At 44.7% G+C, this 14,181-nt stretch overlaps 1 protein-coding gene across 6 annotated transcripts in view; it reads left to right on the plus strand.

Moving 5' to 3' along the window:
* The window catches only part of LOC129826471 (ras GTPase-activating-like protein IQGAP1), a 96,464-nt gene that overhangs the window by 45,250 nt on the left and 37,033 nt on the right, over window positions 1–14,181 (plus strand). For 3 of the 6 annotated variants that reach the window (XR_008755039.1, XM_055887233.1, XM_055887234.1), the window contains exons 6-10: window positions 8,478–8,545; window positions 11,292–11,405; window positions 11,669–11,847; window positions 12,515–12,602; window positions 12,838–13,040. Coding sequence is in view for 4 of the 6 variants with exons in the window: in XM_055887233.1 (XP_055743208.1) it covers window positions 8,478–8,545; window positions 11,292–11,405; window positions 11,669–11,847; window positions 12,515–12,602; window positions 12,838–13,040 (652 nt within the window). In the remaining 2 variants the exon portion in view is untranslated. Of the gene's footprint in view, window positions 1–8,477; window positions 8,546–11,291; window positions 11,406–11,668; window positions 11,848–12,514; window positions 12,603–12,837; window positions 13,045–14,181 lie in introns of those variants that run through there. The other 3 variants (XM_055887235.1, XM_055887237.1, XM_055887238.1) reach the window with 2 other exon arrangements.

Genomic DNA, 14,181 nt, shown 5'->3' on the forward strand with positions numbered 1-14,181 from the left:
AGCCCCCGTGATATGCAACTGTTCAGGGAAGTCAGGAACCAATACACGCCAGTCAGTCAGGAAAGCAAAGGCCAGCTTTTTCAAGCAGAAATTTGCATCCTGTAGCTCTAACTCCAAAAAGTTCTGGGATACTGTAAAGTCCATGGAAAACAAGAGCACCTCCTCCCAGCTGCCCACTGCACTGAGGCTAGATAACACGGTCACCACTGATAAGTCCGTGATAATCGAAAACTTCAACAAACATTTCTCAATGGCTCTCCATGCCTTCCACCTGGCGACTCCAACCTTGGCCAACAGCCCCGCCCCCCCCGCTGCTACTCGCCCAAGCCTCCCCAGCTTCTCCTTTACCCATATCCAGATAGCAGATGTTCTGAAAGAGCTGGAAAACCTGGACCCATACAAATCAGCTGGGCTTGACAATCTGGGCCCCCTATTTCTGAAACTGTCTGCCGCCATTGTCGCACCCCCTATTACCAGCCTGTTCAACCTCTCCTTCGTATCATCTGAGATCCCCAAGGATTGGAAAGCTGCCGCTGTCATCCCCCTCTTCAAAGGGGGAGACACCCTGGACCCAAACTGTTACAGACCTATATCCATCCTGCCCTGCCTAGCTAAGGTCTTCGAAAGCCAAGTCAACAAACAGATCACTGACCATCTCGAATCCCACCGTACCTTCTCCGCTGTGCAATCCGGTTTCCGAGCCGGTCACGGGTGCACCTCAGCCACGCCCAAGGTACTAAACGATATCATAACCGCCATCGATAAAAGACATTACTGTGCAGCCGTCTTCATCGACCTGGCCAAGGCTTTCGACTCTGTCAATCACCATATTCTTATCGGCAGACTCAATAGCCTCGGTTTTTCTAATGACTGCCTTGCCTGGTTCACCAACTACTTTGCAGACAGAGTTCAGTGTGTCAAATCGGAGGGCATGTTGTCCGGTCCTCTGGCAGTCTCTATGGGGGTACCACAGGGATCAATTCTCGGGCCGACTCTTTTCTCTGTATACATCAATGATGTTGCTCTTGCTGCGGGCGATTCCCTGATCCACCTCTACGCAGACGACACCATTCTGTATACTTCCGGCCCTTCCCTGGACACTGTGCTATCTAACCTCCAAACGAGCTTCAATGCCATACAACACTCCTTCCGTGGCCTCCAACTGCTCTTAAACGCTAGTAAAACCAAATGCATGCTTTTCAACCGTTCGCTGCCTGCACCCGCACGCCCGACTAGCATCACCATCCTGGACGGTTCCGACCTAGAATATGTGGACATCTATAAGTACCTAGGTGTCTGGCTAGAATGCAAACTCTCCTTCCAGACTCATATCAAACATCTCCAATCCAAAATCAAATCTAGAGTCGGCTTTCTATTCCGGAACAAAGCCTCCTTCACTCACGCCGCCAAACTTACCCTAGTAAAACTGACTATCCTACCGATCCTCGACTTCGGCGATGTCATCTACAAAATAGCTTCCAATACTCTACTCAGCAAACTGGATGCAGTTTATCACAGTGCCATCCGTTTTGTTACTAAAGCACCTTATACGACCCACCACTGCGACCTGTATGCCCTAGTCGGCTGGCCCTCGCTACATGTTCGTCGTCAGACCCACTGGCTCCAGGTCATCTACAAGGCTATGCTAGGTAAAGTGCCGCCTTATCTCAGTTCACTGGTCACGATGGCTACACCCACCCATAGCACGCGCTCCAGCAGGTGTATCTCACTGATCATCCCTAAAGCCAAAACCTCATTTGGACGCCTTTCCTTCCAGTTCTCTGCTGCCTGCGACTGGAACGAATTGCAAAAATCTCTGAAGTTGGAGACTTTTATCTCCCTCAACAACTTTAAAAATCTGCTATCCGAGCAGCTAACCGATCGCTGCAGCTGTACATAGTCCATCTGTAAACTACCCACCCAATTTACCTACCTCAACCCCATACTGCTTTTATTTATTTACTTTTCTGCACTTTTGCACACCAGTATCTCTTCTTGCACATGATCATCTGATGATTTATCACTCCAGTGTTAATCTGCTAAATTGTAATTATTCGATTTATTGCCTACCTCATGCCTTTTGCACACATTGTATATAGATTCTCTTTTTTCTACCATGTTATTGGCTTGTCTATTGTTTACTCCATGTGTAACTCTGTGTTGTTGTCTGTTCACACTGCAATGCTTTATCTTGGCCAGGTCGCAGTTGCAAATGAGAACTTGTTCTCAACTAGCCTACCTGGTTAAATAAAGGTGAAATAAAAAATTAAATTAAAAAAAAGTCTGGTTCTTCCTTGGGAGCAAATTCCAAATGCCTGAATGTACCACGTTCATCTGTACAAACAATAGTATGCAAGTATAAACACCATGGGACCACGCAGCCTTCAAACCGCACAGGAAGGAGACGCGTTCTGACTCCTAGAGATGAACATACTTTGGTGTGAAAAGTGCAAATCAGTCCCAGAACAACAGCAAAGGACCTTGTGTAGATGCTGGAGGAAACGGGTACAAAAGTATCTATATCCACATTAAAACGAGTCCTATATCGACATAACCTGAAAGGCCGCTCAGCAAGGAAGAAGCCACTGCTCCAAAACCGCCATAAAAAAGCCAGACTACGGTTTGCAACTGCACATGGGGACAAAGATCATACTTTTAGGAGAAATGTCCGTTGGTCTGATGGAGAAAAGAAAATAGAACTGTTTGGCCATAATGACCATCATTATGTTTGGAGGAAAAGGGAGAAGCTTGCAAGCCGAAGAACACCATCCCAACCGTGAAGCATGGGGGTGGCAGCATCATGTTGTGTGGGTGCATGGCTGCAGGATGGACTGGTGCACTTCACAAAATAAATGTCATCACGAGAGAGGAAAATTGTGGGAATATTGAAGCAACATCTCAATACATCAGTCAGGAAGTTAAAGCTTGGTCGCTAATGGTTCTTCCAAATGGACAATGACCCCAAGCATACTTCCAAAGTTGTGGCAAAATGGCTTAAGGACAACAAAGTCAAGGTATTGGAGTGGCAAAGCCCTGACCTCAATCCTATAGAAATTGTGTGTGCAGAGCTGAAAAATCGTGTGCGAGCAAGGACGCCTACAAACCTGACTCAGTTACACCATCTCTGTCAGGATGAATGGGCCAAAATTCACCCAACTTATTGTGGGAAGCTTGTGGAAGGCTACCAGAAACGTTTGACCCAAGTTAAACAATGTAAAGGCAATGCTACCAAATACTAATTGAGTGTATGTAAACTTCTGACCCACTGGGAATGTGATGAAAGAAATAAAAGCTGAAATAAATCATTCTCTCTACTATTATTCTGACATTTCACATTCTTAAAATTAAGTGGTGACCCTAACTGACCTAAGACAGGGAATATTTACTTGGATTAAATGTCAGGAACTGTGAAAGCTGAGTTTAAATGTATTTTGCTACGGTGTATGTAAACTTCCGACTTCAACTGTATACACCTGTTCTGAAAGAGTCCCAGAGTCTGCAACACCACTAAGCAAGGGGCACCACCAAGCAAGCGGCACCATGAAGACCAAGGAGCTCTCCAAACAAGTCAGGGACAATGTTGTGAAGAAGTACAGATCAGGGTTGGGGTTTAAAAAAATATCAGAAACTTTGAACATCCCACAGAGCACCATTAAATCCATTATAAAAAGAATATGGCAACACAACAAACCTGCCAAGAGAGGGCTGCCCACCAAAACTCACGGACCAGGAAAGGGCATTAATCTGAGAGGCAACAAAGAGACCAAAGATAACCCTGAAGGAGCTGCAAAGCTCTACAGCAGAGATTGGAGTATCTGTCCATATGACCACTTTAAGCTGTACACACCATAGAGCTGAGCTTCACAGAAGAGGGGCCAGAAAAAAAGCCATTGCTTAAAGAAAAAAGTAAGCAAACACATTTTGTGTTCACCAAAAGGCTTGCGGGAGACTCCCTGAACATATGGAAGAAGGTACTCTGGTCAGATGAGACTAAAATGTAGCTTTTTGTCCAAGGAACATGCTATGTCTGGCGCAAACCCAACACCTCTCATCACCCAGAGAACACCATCCCCACAGGGAAGCATGGTGGTGGCAGCATCATGCTGTGGGGATGTTTTTCATTGGCAGGGACTGGGAAACTGGTCAGAATTGAAGGAATGATGGATGGTGCTAAATACAGGGAGATTCTAGAGGGAAACCTGTTTGTCTTCCAGAGATTTGAGACTGGGATGGAGGTTCACCTTCCAGCAGGACAATGACCCTAAGCATACTGCTAAAGCAACACGCAAGTGGTTTAAGGGGAAACATTTAAATGTCTTGGAATGGCCTAGTCAAAGCCCAAAAACTCAATCCAATTGAGGATCTGTGGTGTGACTTAAAGATTGCTTTACACCAGCGGACCCCATCCAACTTGAAGGCGCTGAAGCAGTTTTGCCTTGAAGAATGGGCAAGAATCCCAGTGTCTAGATGTGCCAAGCTTATAGAGACATACCCCAAGAGACTTGCAGCTGTAATTGCTGCAAAAGGTGGCTCTACAAAGTATTGACTTTGGGGGTTGAATAGTTATGCACGCTCAAGTTTTCTGTTTTTTTTTGTCTTATTTCTTATTTCTAAAAAAATATTTTGGATCTTCAAAGTGTTAGGCATGTTGTGTAAATCAAATGATACAAACCCCCCAAAAATCTATATTCATTCCAGGTTGTAAGGCAACAAAATAGGAAAAATGCCAAGGGGGGAATAGTTTCGCAAGCCACTGTATTTTCCAGCGATTGAAGCCAGCAGAACGGAAGGCAAGGGCAGATTAGCCACTCGTCACCTGATCCTCACAAGGCATCCTGAGCTCTTTCCGCGAAACCTACGTTTCATTTTTCCAGCCATTCACGGGATCTGGACCTGTTCAGGTGTCCGTAGTATATTCCTTGCGTGCGACTCATTGAAGAAGAACTCCTCGTCCAATTTTAGGTGCGTTATTGCAGTTCTGATGTCCAGAAGGTCTTTTCGGTCATAAGTGACGGTAACAGCAACATTATGTACAAAACAAGTAAAAAACAATGCGAATTTTTTTTTAAAATAGCATGGTTGGTTAAGAGCCGATAAGACAGCAGCGATAAGACAGCAGCCCTACCCTCCGGCGCCATCTTTACTCAATTCACTCTGTCATTTAGGTTAGTATTGTGGAGTAACTACAATGTTAATGATCCATCCTATCACAGCCATTAAACTCTAACTGTTTTTATTTTTATTTAATTTATTTTTTTAAATACATTTTCTCCCCTTTTCTCCCCAATTTTCGTGGTATCCAATCACTAGTAATTACTATCTTGTCTCATCGCTACAACTCCCGTACGGGCTCGGGAGAGACGAAGGTCGAAAGCCATGCGTCCTCCGAGGCACAACCCAACCAAGCGGCACTGCTTCTTTAACACAGCGCGCCTCCAACCCGGAAGCCAGTCGCACCAATGTGTCGGAGGAAACACCGTGCACCTGGCCCCCTTGGTTAGCGCGCACTGCGCCCAGCCCGCCACAGGAGTCGCTGGAGCGCGATGAGACAAGGAAATCCCTACCGGCCAAACCCTCCCTAACCCGGACGATGCTAGCCCAATTGTGCGTCGCCCCACGGACCTCCCGGTCGCGGCCGGCTGCGACAGAGCCTGGGGGCGAACCCAGAGACTCTGGTGGCGCAGTTAGCACTGCGATGCAGTGCCCTAGACCACTGCGCCACCCGGGAGGCCCAAACTCTAACTGTTTTAAAGTCATCATTGGCATGCCAAAATCCCAAGGGCAGTTTTCTTTCTCTCCGGCAACTGAGTTAGGAACGACACATGTATCTTTGTAGTGACTGGCTGTAATGCTACACCATCCAAAGACATTTTTTAATAACTTCACCATGCTATAAGGATATTCAGTTTCTGATTTTTTTATTTTAACCATCTACTAATAGGTGCCCTTCTTTTGTGAGGCATTGTAAAACCTCCCTGGTCTTTGTGGTTGAATCTGTGTTTGAAATTCACTGCTTGACTGAGGGACCATACAGGTAATTGAACAGTATGTGTGGAGTACAAAGATGAGGTATTCAAAAATCCATGCAATTTATTATGCGACTTGTTTACTCCTGAACGTATTTAGGCTTGCCATAAATAGGTTGAATATTGACTCAAGACATTTCAGATTTTCATTTTTTATTTGTAAACATTTAAAAAATATATATAACTCCACTTTGACATTATAGGTATTGTGTGTTGGCCAGTGACACATAATCTCAAATTAATCCATTTTACATTTCAAAATGTACAACAAAATGTGTAAAAAGTCAAAGGGTGTGAACTTTCTGAAGGCACTGTTATAACATTAATGCAGGTTCATACATTATAACCTATATAACATTGTTATTACAGCTTCACAGCTGTTGCAGGCGTGGGTTGGCCTTAGATTATTACGCTAAAAGGCATTACTGTTAACTTTATTCATGGATTGAAAGTGTGTTAAGGGTAGTAGAAAACCCCATCAGTCACTCTCACACAGCCCTCTCTAACTCCCGCTCTTTTTTCAAAGGTCATGATTGATTCATGTCCTTATTATGCACTGTGCTATCATAAACATCCCACAGGTTTGACAGATAGCCAAGGTCCAGCAACCTACTTTAACGGCTCTCTGTCCAGTGCTTTTGAACACTGAATAACTGATATAACTGCATAATGTAGTAGACACACCCCTGTTAACATCTCTAGAAAATAAACAGCCTATAACAGTGCTTCCCAACCTTTTTCGGTTAATGTACTACCAAGTACATTTTGCTCTGCCCAGAGTTACCTTGCAGTACCCCGCTCATGCATTTGACCAGTAAGCCTATGGTCTCATGAGTCATCTCAAGTACCCCCTGTGGATAGGCCATGTACTCCCAGGGCTCCTAGTACCCCTTGTTGTTTAAACACTGGCCTATAAGACAGGCCGGCCTATACTGAGGATGCATCCCAAATGGCACCCTTTCCCTATTTAGTGCACTACTTTTGACCAGTCAGTCAGCCAGTCAGTCTCCAGTCTCACCTCAGAGCTGCTGTCATAGTGTGGTGGTGATAGTAGAAGTACCAGATCTGTAGTGACATTTTGTCATTGTGTGAAGTCAGTGGTGTCACTGTTAGTATCTGGTTTTGTACTGACTGGTTTTATTCCAGACCCTGTGTTCTGTGACCACATTGACTGTCATGTATACAGTACACATACACTGTCATGTGTACAGAGAAGAGTGGTTTGTAATGTATACAGTGCTTGACTTGGACTGAAATAGGTGCTGGTATCATTTTGGGTGCCGTTACTGTTTAGGTGCAGGAACTCCACAATATCTTTAGCCAGTATTTTAGGAAGTGCAGGAACTCGAGCAGTAGAACATTTACGGTGCTGCTATTCAGTACCACTAAGCTCCTGCCCAAGTCGAGCACTACTCGTACAGTATATCCATCTGAATGTGACAGATAATTGGAGTGAATGCGTTAGCTAGTTGACTTGTTTTTTTCTCTCTTTGAGCTGTTTGGTCATGGCCCATGAGGGCAGGCTTCCTTCCCTGCCTGTGTGCGCACACGTGCTCTTCCTTCCTGGCAGTGCGGTCTAACCCCCATTGGGAGCCAGGGTAGGGATTCAACTCTGAGGAGAAGTAGACACACTGGGCTAGTGAGCCTTTGTTGAGATTTCAGTGAAGTGGAAAAATAGAAAGGCAACACAATAGAATGGAAACAACATAATAAACCTTTGGCCTTCCCTCTGTCCTAGCAGACTTTAAACCCCTCAGGAAGACACCCGTACCCCTGTAGCCCAATCTATAATTCATGCCCACTTATCAGGAACCTGCTGGCAGATGAAAGTTTAATGCAGTTTCCAGCCACCTGTTTGTTTCAGGTTAACTGGGCTCAGTACAGTCAGTGCAGTTGGCTTGTCAGTATTCTGACTGTTGCTTTCTCTGAGCACATATTGCTCCCTTGTGGGGAAAAGGGGGAATTGCAGTTTATTGGGCCAACGCTCTTCTAGCTCAGTCTGGAGAAGATGGATGTTTCAAGGTCCCCTTGGGATGCATCCTTCCTTCCTCACTTCCTTCAAGTTGTCACTTATTGGACTGACATGCTTTCATAGGTGAAAGCAATACGGTGGATCCCTTGCTGACCCAAGGGCAAGAGGAAGGAAGGATGCATTTCTAAAGTATTCAAGCAAGGGAAAAGTGTGGATAGATCCAGATGTTAGTAAATTATGTTTCCCCTGCCTCTGAGTTATTGAATAAACATAGCCACATCTTATCTACCACTTTAGTACCCTTTATCCTTACCATTAAATCTAAATTAACGTTCTGAGCGCTTCATACCATCCCTCGACCCTCGACCCCAGACAGTTATTCTCCAGGATACTTGAAACAAAACCAAACTAGAAGTAGCTCTACTAAATGACCAAAATGAAATGAAAATGTAACATAACCTTGTGTTTTTTTTCTTCAGTTTATACCTGTACAAACGGGGCATTGCACCACAGATCCAGGACCTGCTGGGGAAAGTGGCCTTCACAGGTAAGAAAGACCAACCTACAGTTGCATTTTACCAGGCTCCAGTGGTATTTTACTGTAGCATTTTACCAGGCTACACTAGTGTTTTACAAAGCTACAGTAGCATTTAATCCACCAGCTCTTCTATTCCAGCATGATAATTAGAGATCTCGTAAGAGCCATAGCTTGAGTTCACCCTGTACTTTAAAATCAACACGTAGTGTTTTCCTCTGTCTGGCACCAGCCTGGTTTTGATTGAATGCTGGGTGCTTGAACCCGTAGGAACAGTTGCTGTAGGAACCTGCAACTAAGCATTTCTTTGGACAGTGACTAGTAAAACTTGAAACTAGTGTGAAGAGGTACTACAGTATAATGAACTTGTTGCTACATAGTGTTGTAGTGAAGGAGGAACTGCTGTAGTAATTACTACCTCTCTTTGAAACTAAAGGAAAACATGAAGACTCATTTAGTCTTGCGTGCGAAAGTGTGTGTTTGTGTGTGTAGGATTAGAGCCTAAAGGGGGGTGGTAATGACACATAATTGGTGCTCTTGTTTGGTTTTGATTGAAACAGAACGTCATCACTCGCACCTGGCTGCATGTTCAATTTGATAAGCACTGTGGAGATCAGTATGATATACTGTGGTTGTTGTGAGTGAAGTGGGAAGGACCCACCACATGTCTTATCTGGATGAATAACTGCAACATAACACTTAATCATAAAAAAACACTTTAACCTTTATCGATTGCTATCACTGACTGAAGTTATTCACTTGTACTCCGACGCCATAAAAAATAAAGTGCACATTTCACCTCCAAGAGGAGATATTCACTGAGTGTACAAAACATTAGGAACACCTTCCTAATCTTGAGTTGCACCCCATTTTGCCCTCAGAACAGTCTCAATTTGTCAGGGAATGGACTCTACAAGGTGTCGAATGCATTCCACAGGGATGCTGGCCAATGTTGACTCCAATGCTTCCCACAGTTGTCAAGTTGGCTGGTGGTGAAACATTCTTGATACACACGGGAAACTGTTGACCCAGAAGAGTTGCAGTTCTTAACACACTCAAACTGGTGCGCCTGGCACCTACATCCATACCTTGTTCAAAGGCACTTACATCTTTTGTCTTGGCCATTCACCCTCTGAATGGCACACATACGCAATCCATGTCTCAAATGTCTTGAGACTTAAAAATCCTTCTTTACCGGTCTCCTCCCCTTCATCTACCCTGATAGAAGTGGATTTAACAGGTGACATCAATAAGGGATCATAGCTTTCACATGGTCAGTCTGTCAATGTTCCTAAGGTTTTGTATACTCAGTGTATGTTATATGAAAAGGTGGACAATATCAAAGTACTGTAGGCTAATATGACTGAAATAGATACAGTGCATTCGGGAAGTATTCAGACCCCTTGAATTTTTTTTTTGTGACGTTACAGCCTTATGTGTATCCCGTCGTATGTTCACTGTCCAACAAAATGCTTACTTGCAGGTTTCTACAGCAACTGTTCATATGGGTTCAAGCACTCAGCATTCAATCAAAACCTGTCATGTGCCAGACAGAGAAGAACACTACATGTGGATTTTTAAGTAATCAACAAGTGGTCACTCTGACAGAGCTCCAGAGTTCATCTGTGGAGATGGTAGAAACCTTCCAGAAGGACAACCATCTCTGCAACACTCCACCAATCAGGTGGAGTGGCCAGACGGAAGCCACTCCTCAGTAAAAGGCACATTACAGCCAGCTTGGAGTTTGCCAAAAAGCACCTAAAGGACTCTCACACCATGAGAAGCAAGATCCTCTGGTCTGATGAAACCAAGATTGAACTCTTTGGCCTGAATGCCAAATGTCATTTCTGTAAGAAACCTGGCACCATCCCTACAGTGAAGCATGGTGGTGGCAGCATCATGCTGTGGGGATGTTTTTCAGCAGCAGGGACTGGGAGACGAGTCAATATCGAGGGAAAAATTAACAGAGCAAAGTACAGAGAGATCCTTGATGAAAACCTGCTCTAGAGTGCTCAGGACCTCAGACTGGGGCGACAGTTCACCTTCCAACAGGACAACGACCTTAAGCACACAGCCAAGACAACGCAGGAGTGGCTTCGGGACATGTTTCTGAATGTCCTTGAGTGGCACATCCAGAGCCCGGACTTGAACCTGATCGAACATCTCTGGAGAGACCTGAAAATAGCTGTGCAGCGACTCTCCTCATCCAACCTGACAGAGCCTGAGAGGATTTGCAGAGAAGAATAGGAGAAACTCCCCAAATACAGGTCTGCCAAGCTTGTAGCGTCATACCCAATAAGGCTCAAGTCTTTAATTGCCCCAAAGGTGCTTCAACAAAGTACTGAGTAAAGGGTCTGAATACTTATGTAAATGTGAGATTTCTGTTTATTTGTAATGTGCAAAAAGTTTTTGCTTTGTCATTATGGGGTAGTGTGTGTAGATTGATGATGGAAAAAAACTATTTCATAAATTTTTGAATAAGGCTGTAATGTAACAATGTGGAAAAAGTCAAGGGGTCTGAATACTTTCCGAATGCACTGTATGCCAGTCATGCAACGCAGAAGTCACGTGTTGATGACATTCCTTACTGTAAATACTAGCTTACTAAAACAGCTTAAGTTCACTGTTGCTTTGTAATTTCTCCAAAGTGTCTTGATGTTCTATATTTTGCCAGTGAATTAGCAGACCCCTCTCCCAGGGGTGTCGAGGTTTCCTGCTGTATCAGTCTGGTTGTATTGCGTTCCTGTCTGTCCCACAGAGGAGGAGATCAGTAACATGCGGAGCGAGCTGGAGAAGTACGGCATTCAGATGCCAACCTTCAGTAAGATAGGAGGCATCCTGGCCAACGAGCTCTCGGTTGACGAGGCAACCTGTGAGTAGTACAGTACGCTGTTCCATCCACTGGAGACCACATGTCTTCTATCCTACTCCTTGAGAGACCCATAGGGTGTCCAGAGTTTGGTTCCAGCCCAGCACTAAAACGCCCAATTCAACTAATCCAGCCTTTGATGATTATCAGATTAGTTGAATCAGGTGTGTTAGTGCTGGGCTATAACAAGTCTGACCTCTCATAGACAGACATACAGACATGTTTACTGCCGAGTGGTACTCATTCTTGCTGGTGTCCCTCCCCAGTGCACGCTGCTGTGTTTGCCATCAACGAGGCGGTGGATAAGGGTGATGCGGCTGTGACCATAGGGACATTGAAGAACCCCAACGCTATGCTGAGGAACACTGGGGAAGAGCTGGCCCAGGACTACCAGGACACTCTTAGCCGGGCCAAGGCCAGCAAGGAGCTCCAGGCCTCAGGCAGGGTGAGGAACTCCCAAACCCTCCCTGATGTTGCCCTTTCCACCCAAGAGGCACCCAGAAGAAGGCTGTCTTTTGACCAGAGACCTATGGGTCCTGAGTCCTGGTAGAAGTTTCAAAACTGACCTTGGATCAGCATCTTGATCCTGTTCTAAACGGAAATAGTATAGTATTAGAGTCTTGTCTGCAGTGAATTCCACCTGTAACATCCAGCAGCCCTTCCCATGACATTCCAGTGGCTGCAGCATCAGCTAAACTCCCACTACAGCACTAGTCTTCCCACACCAACTGGTATCTTTCCTCTCATACTCCTCACTAACTCTGTGTAAACATGACCCGCTGTGTTAAATTAAACATTATTTCAGCAATGTCATGATCTTAAATCTAAAGTTATGATGGCCAGATTGTCAACAGTTTTAGCATGACGGTCTGTTTTAGTTTCAATCATAGTAGTAATGACATGATCGGAATCCATGGAATGGTATCGAACACATCAGACATGCTTTCCATGTGTTTAATACCATTCCATTTACTCCATTCCAGCCATTATTATGAGCCGTCCTCCCCTCAGCAGCCTCCTGTGGCTTCAATATGCATAAAATTTAAAAACCTTGAGAATGTATGTTTATAGTCCGTCTAACACAATGCTTTTTCTCTTGTCTCCCTGCTCAGCGCTCGTCCTTAGCCACAGAGGAGAGAGATGTTTATGAGGAGCTGCTGACCCAGCAGGAGATCCAGAGCTGCGTCAACCTTGTTAACAGTAACTACCGTCACTCTTATGACCTCAAAAATGTGTATTCTGAACATCTAGGATAGGCCTTCAGGATGTGACTGGTAGATCTTCTACCTTTTCCACAGCCGGTTTGAGATCTCATGTCAAAACAAGGGGTTGGACACCCCTTGTCTACAGATTTGTGGCTGAGGGTTGATTTATTTGGGATGTGTCCCGTGTCTGTCTCCATCCAACCCCTGCTCCCTCGTGTCTGTCTCTCCAGCCCAGGTGGCGGTGCGGCAGGTGAACCAGGCCATCTCTGCCCAGAATGAGGCTGCTCTGCTAGTTGGGCTCAAGGTGCTGGCCCTGGGGCTGCTGGGAGTCCAGGAGGCTAACTCTCACTGGTACATGGAGCACTTCACCTCCTACTGCCAAGTCCAGGCTCGGGTCAGTAAGGACACTGGTCAAATGGTGGATGCACGTCTAGTAGGTTGGCTATACCATATGGCTATGGGCTACACTAGTTCATTTAGCAGACCAAGATTTGCTTAGAATTCCATTCCATTATTTGATATTTTGTAGTATGAAGAATACAATTGAACATAGCTGAATGAAATAGAAAAGGATATTTTCTCCAAACGATTTCTGAGGGAGTGCGTACATGCGGCTATTCTGTGTTGAGTGGTTAACAAAGAAACTGGGTCCTCCTATATGCTTAATTTATAGTTATATGCAACTTTAGTTGTGATTCAAACGTTGGGCTATATGTTTTGATTTTTAATACATTCTAAGGCTGCATGATGTGACCTAATGATGATTTGAAAAAAGTTGCACGAAAGGCATGAGCTCTGCTTAGTTTCTTGCGCAGGCTGTACACACTACATCAGTCTCTGATTCACAATTTGACAAGCACTTGACATGCCTTGAATTTCCTGGTGACATCCCCCTTGTGTGGCTGTAATGCCCCCTAAAAAATCCATGCCTTTTGCGGCCAGAGGCCATTGTGCCCTTGGGCTGAATATAATCATTATAATTCCCTTCTCCCGGCTGCGTGCTCTGAAGCACCTCTCACTCACATGGCTCTCTCAGATATCTCAATTCTTATTAGCTAATGCCCGTCATGTGATCGCGTCCTTCTCACAGGCATCTCAGCTCCGAAGTAGGCTACAAGGCAAGACCGACACATCGGGGACAGTTGTGGGATGCGATAGATCCCAAATTAATACAACCACTCACATCAAAATAACTTTTAAAAGCAATGAGGCTGATGCAACAGATCAGAACGTTTAGCTTAAAATGTTGATCAATTATTAGGCTGTTTCTTCACTTTATAAGCGCAGCAATGTCCACATGGTAGTAGGCTATAAGCGCAAATGTTCTAGAATGCAATCAATTAGCGGGAAAACACCATTCTCAAAAGTGACTGTAAATACGATTATGCATGTAATGCTTGATTATAAAGGTGCATTTTTATGGTTAAAATCATGTTCCCCAAACTTAAAGCTCACGCGCCGCTTATGTATGCCAGTTAGGCTCTACACCGGTTGTAAAGCAGATTTATGTGCTTCATTTCAAGAAGTTATTTGGCCCCTCTAGTTGTAATACAAACCGTATCAAAATATATAGG

The sequence above is a fragment of the Salvelinus fontinalis genome, chromosome 28, assembly GCF_029448725.1.
Source record: "Salvelinus fontinalis isolate EN_2023a chromosome 28, ASM2944872v1, whole genome shotgun sequence".
Classification (NCBI taxonomy): domain Eukaryota; kingdom Metazoa; phylum Chordata; class Actinopteri; order Salmoniformes; family Salmonidae; genus Salvelinus; species Salvelinus fontinalis.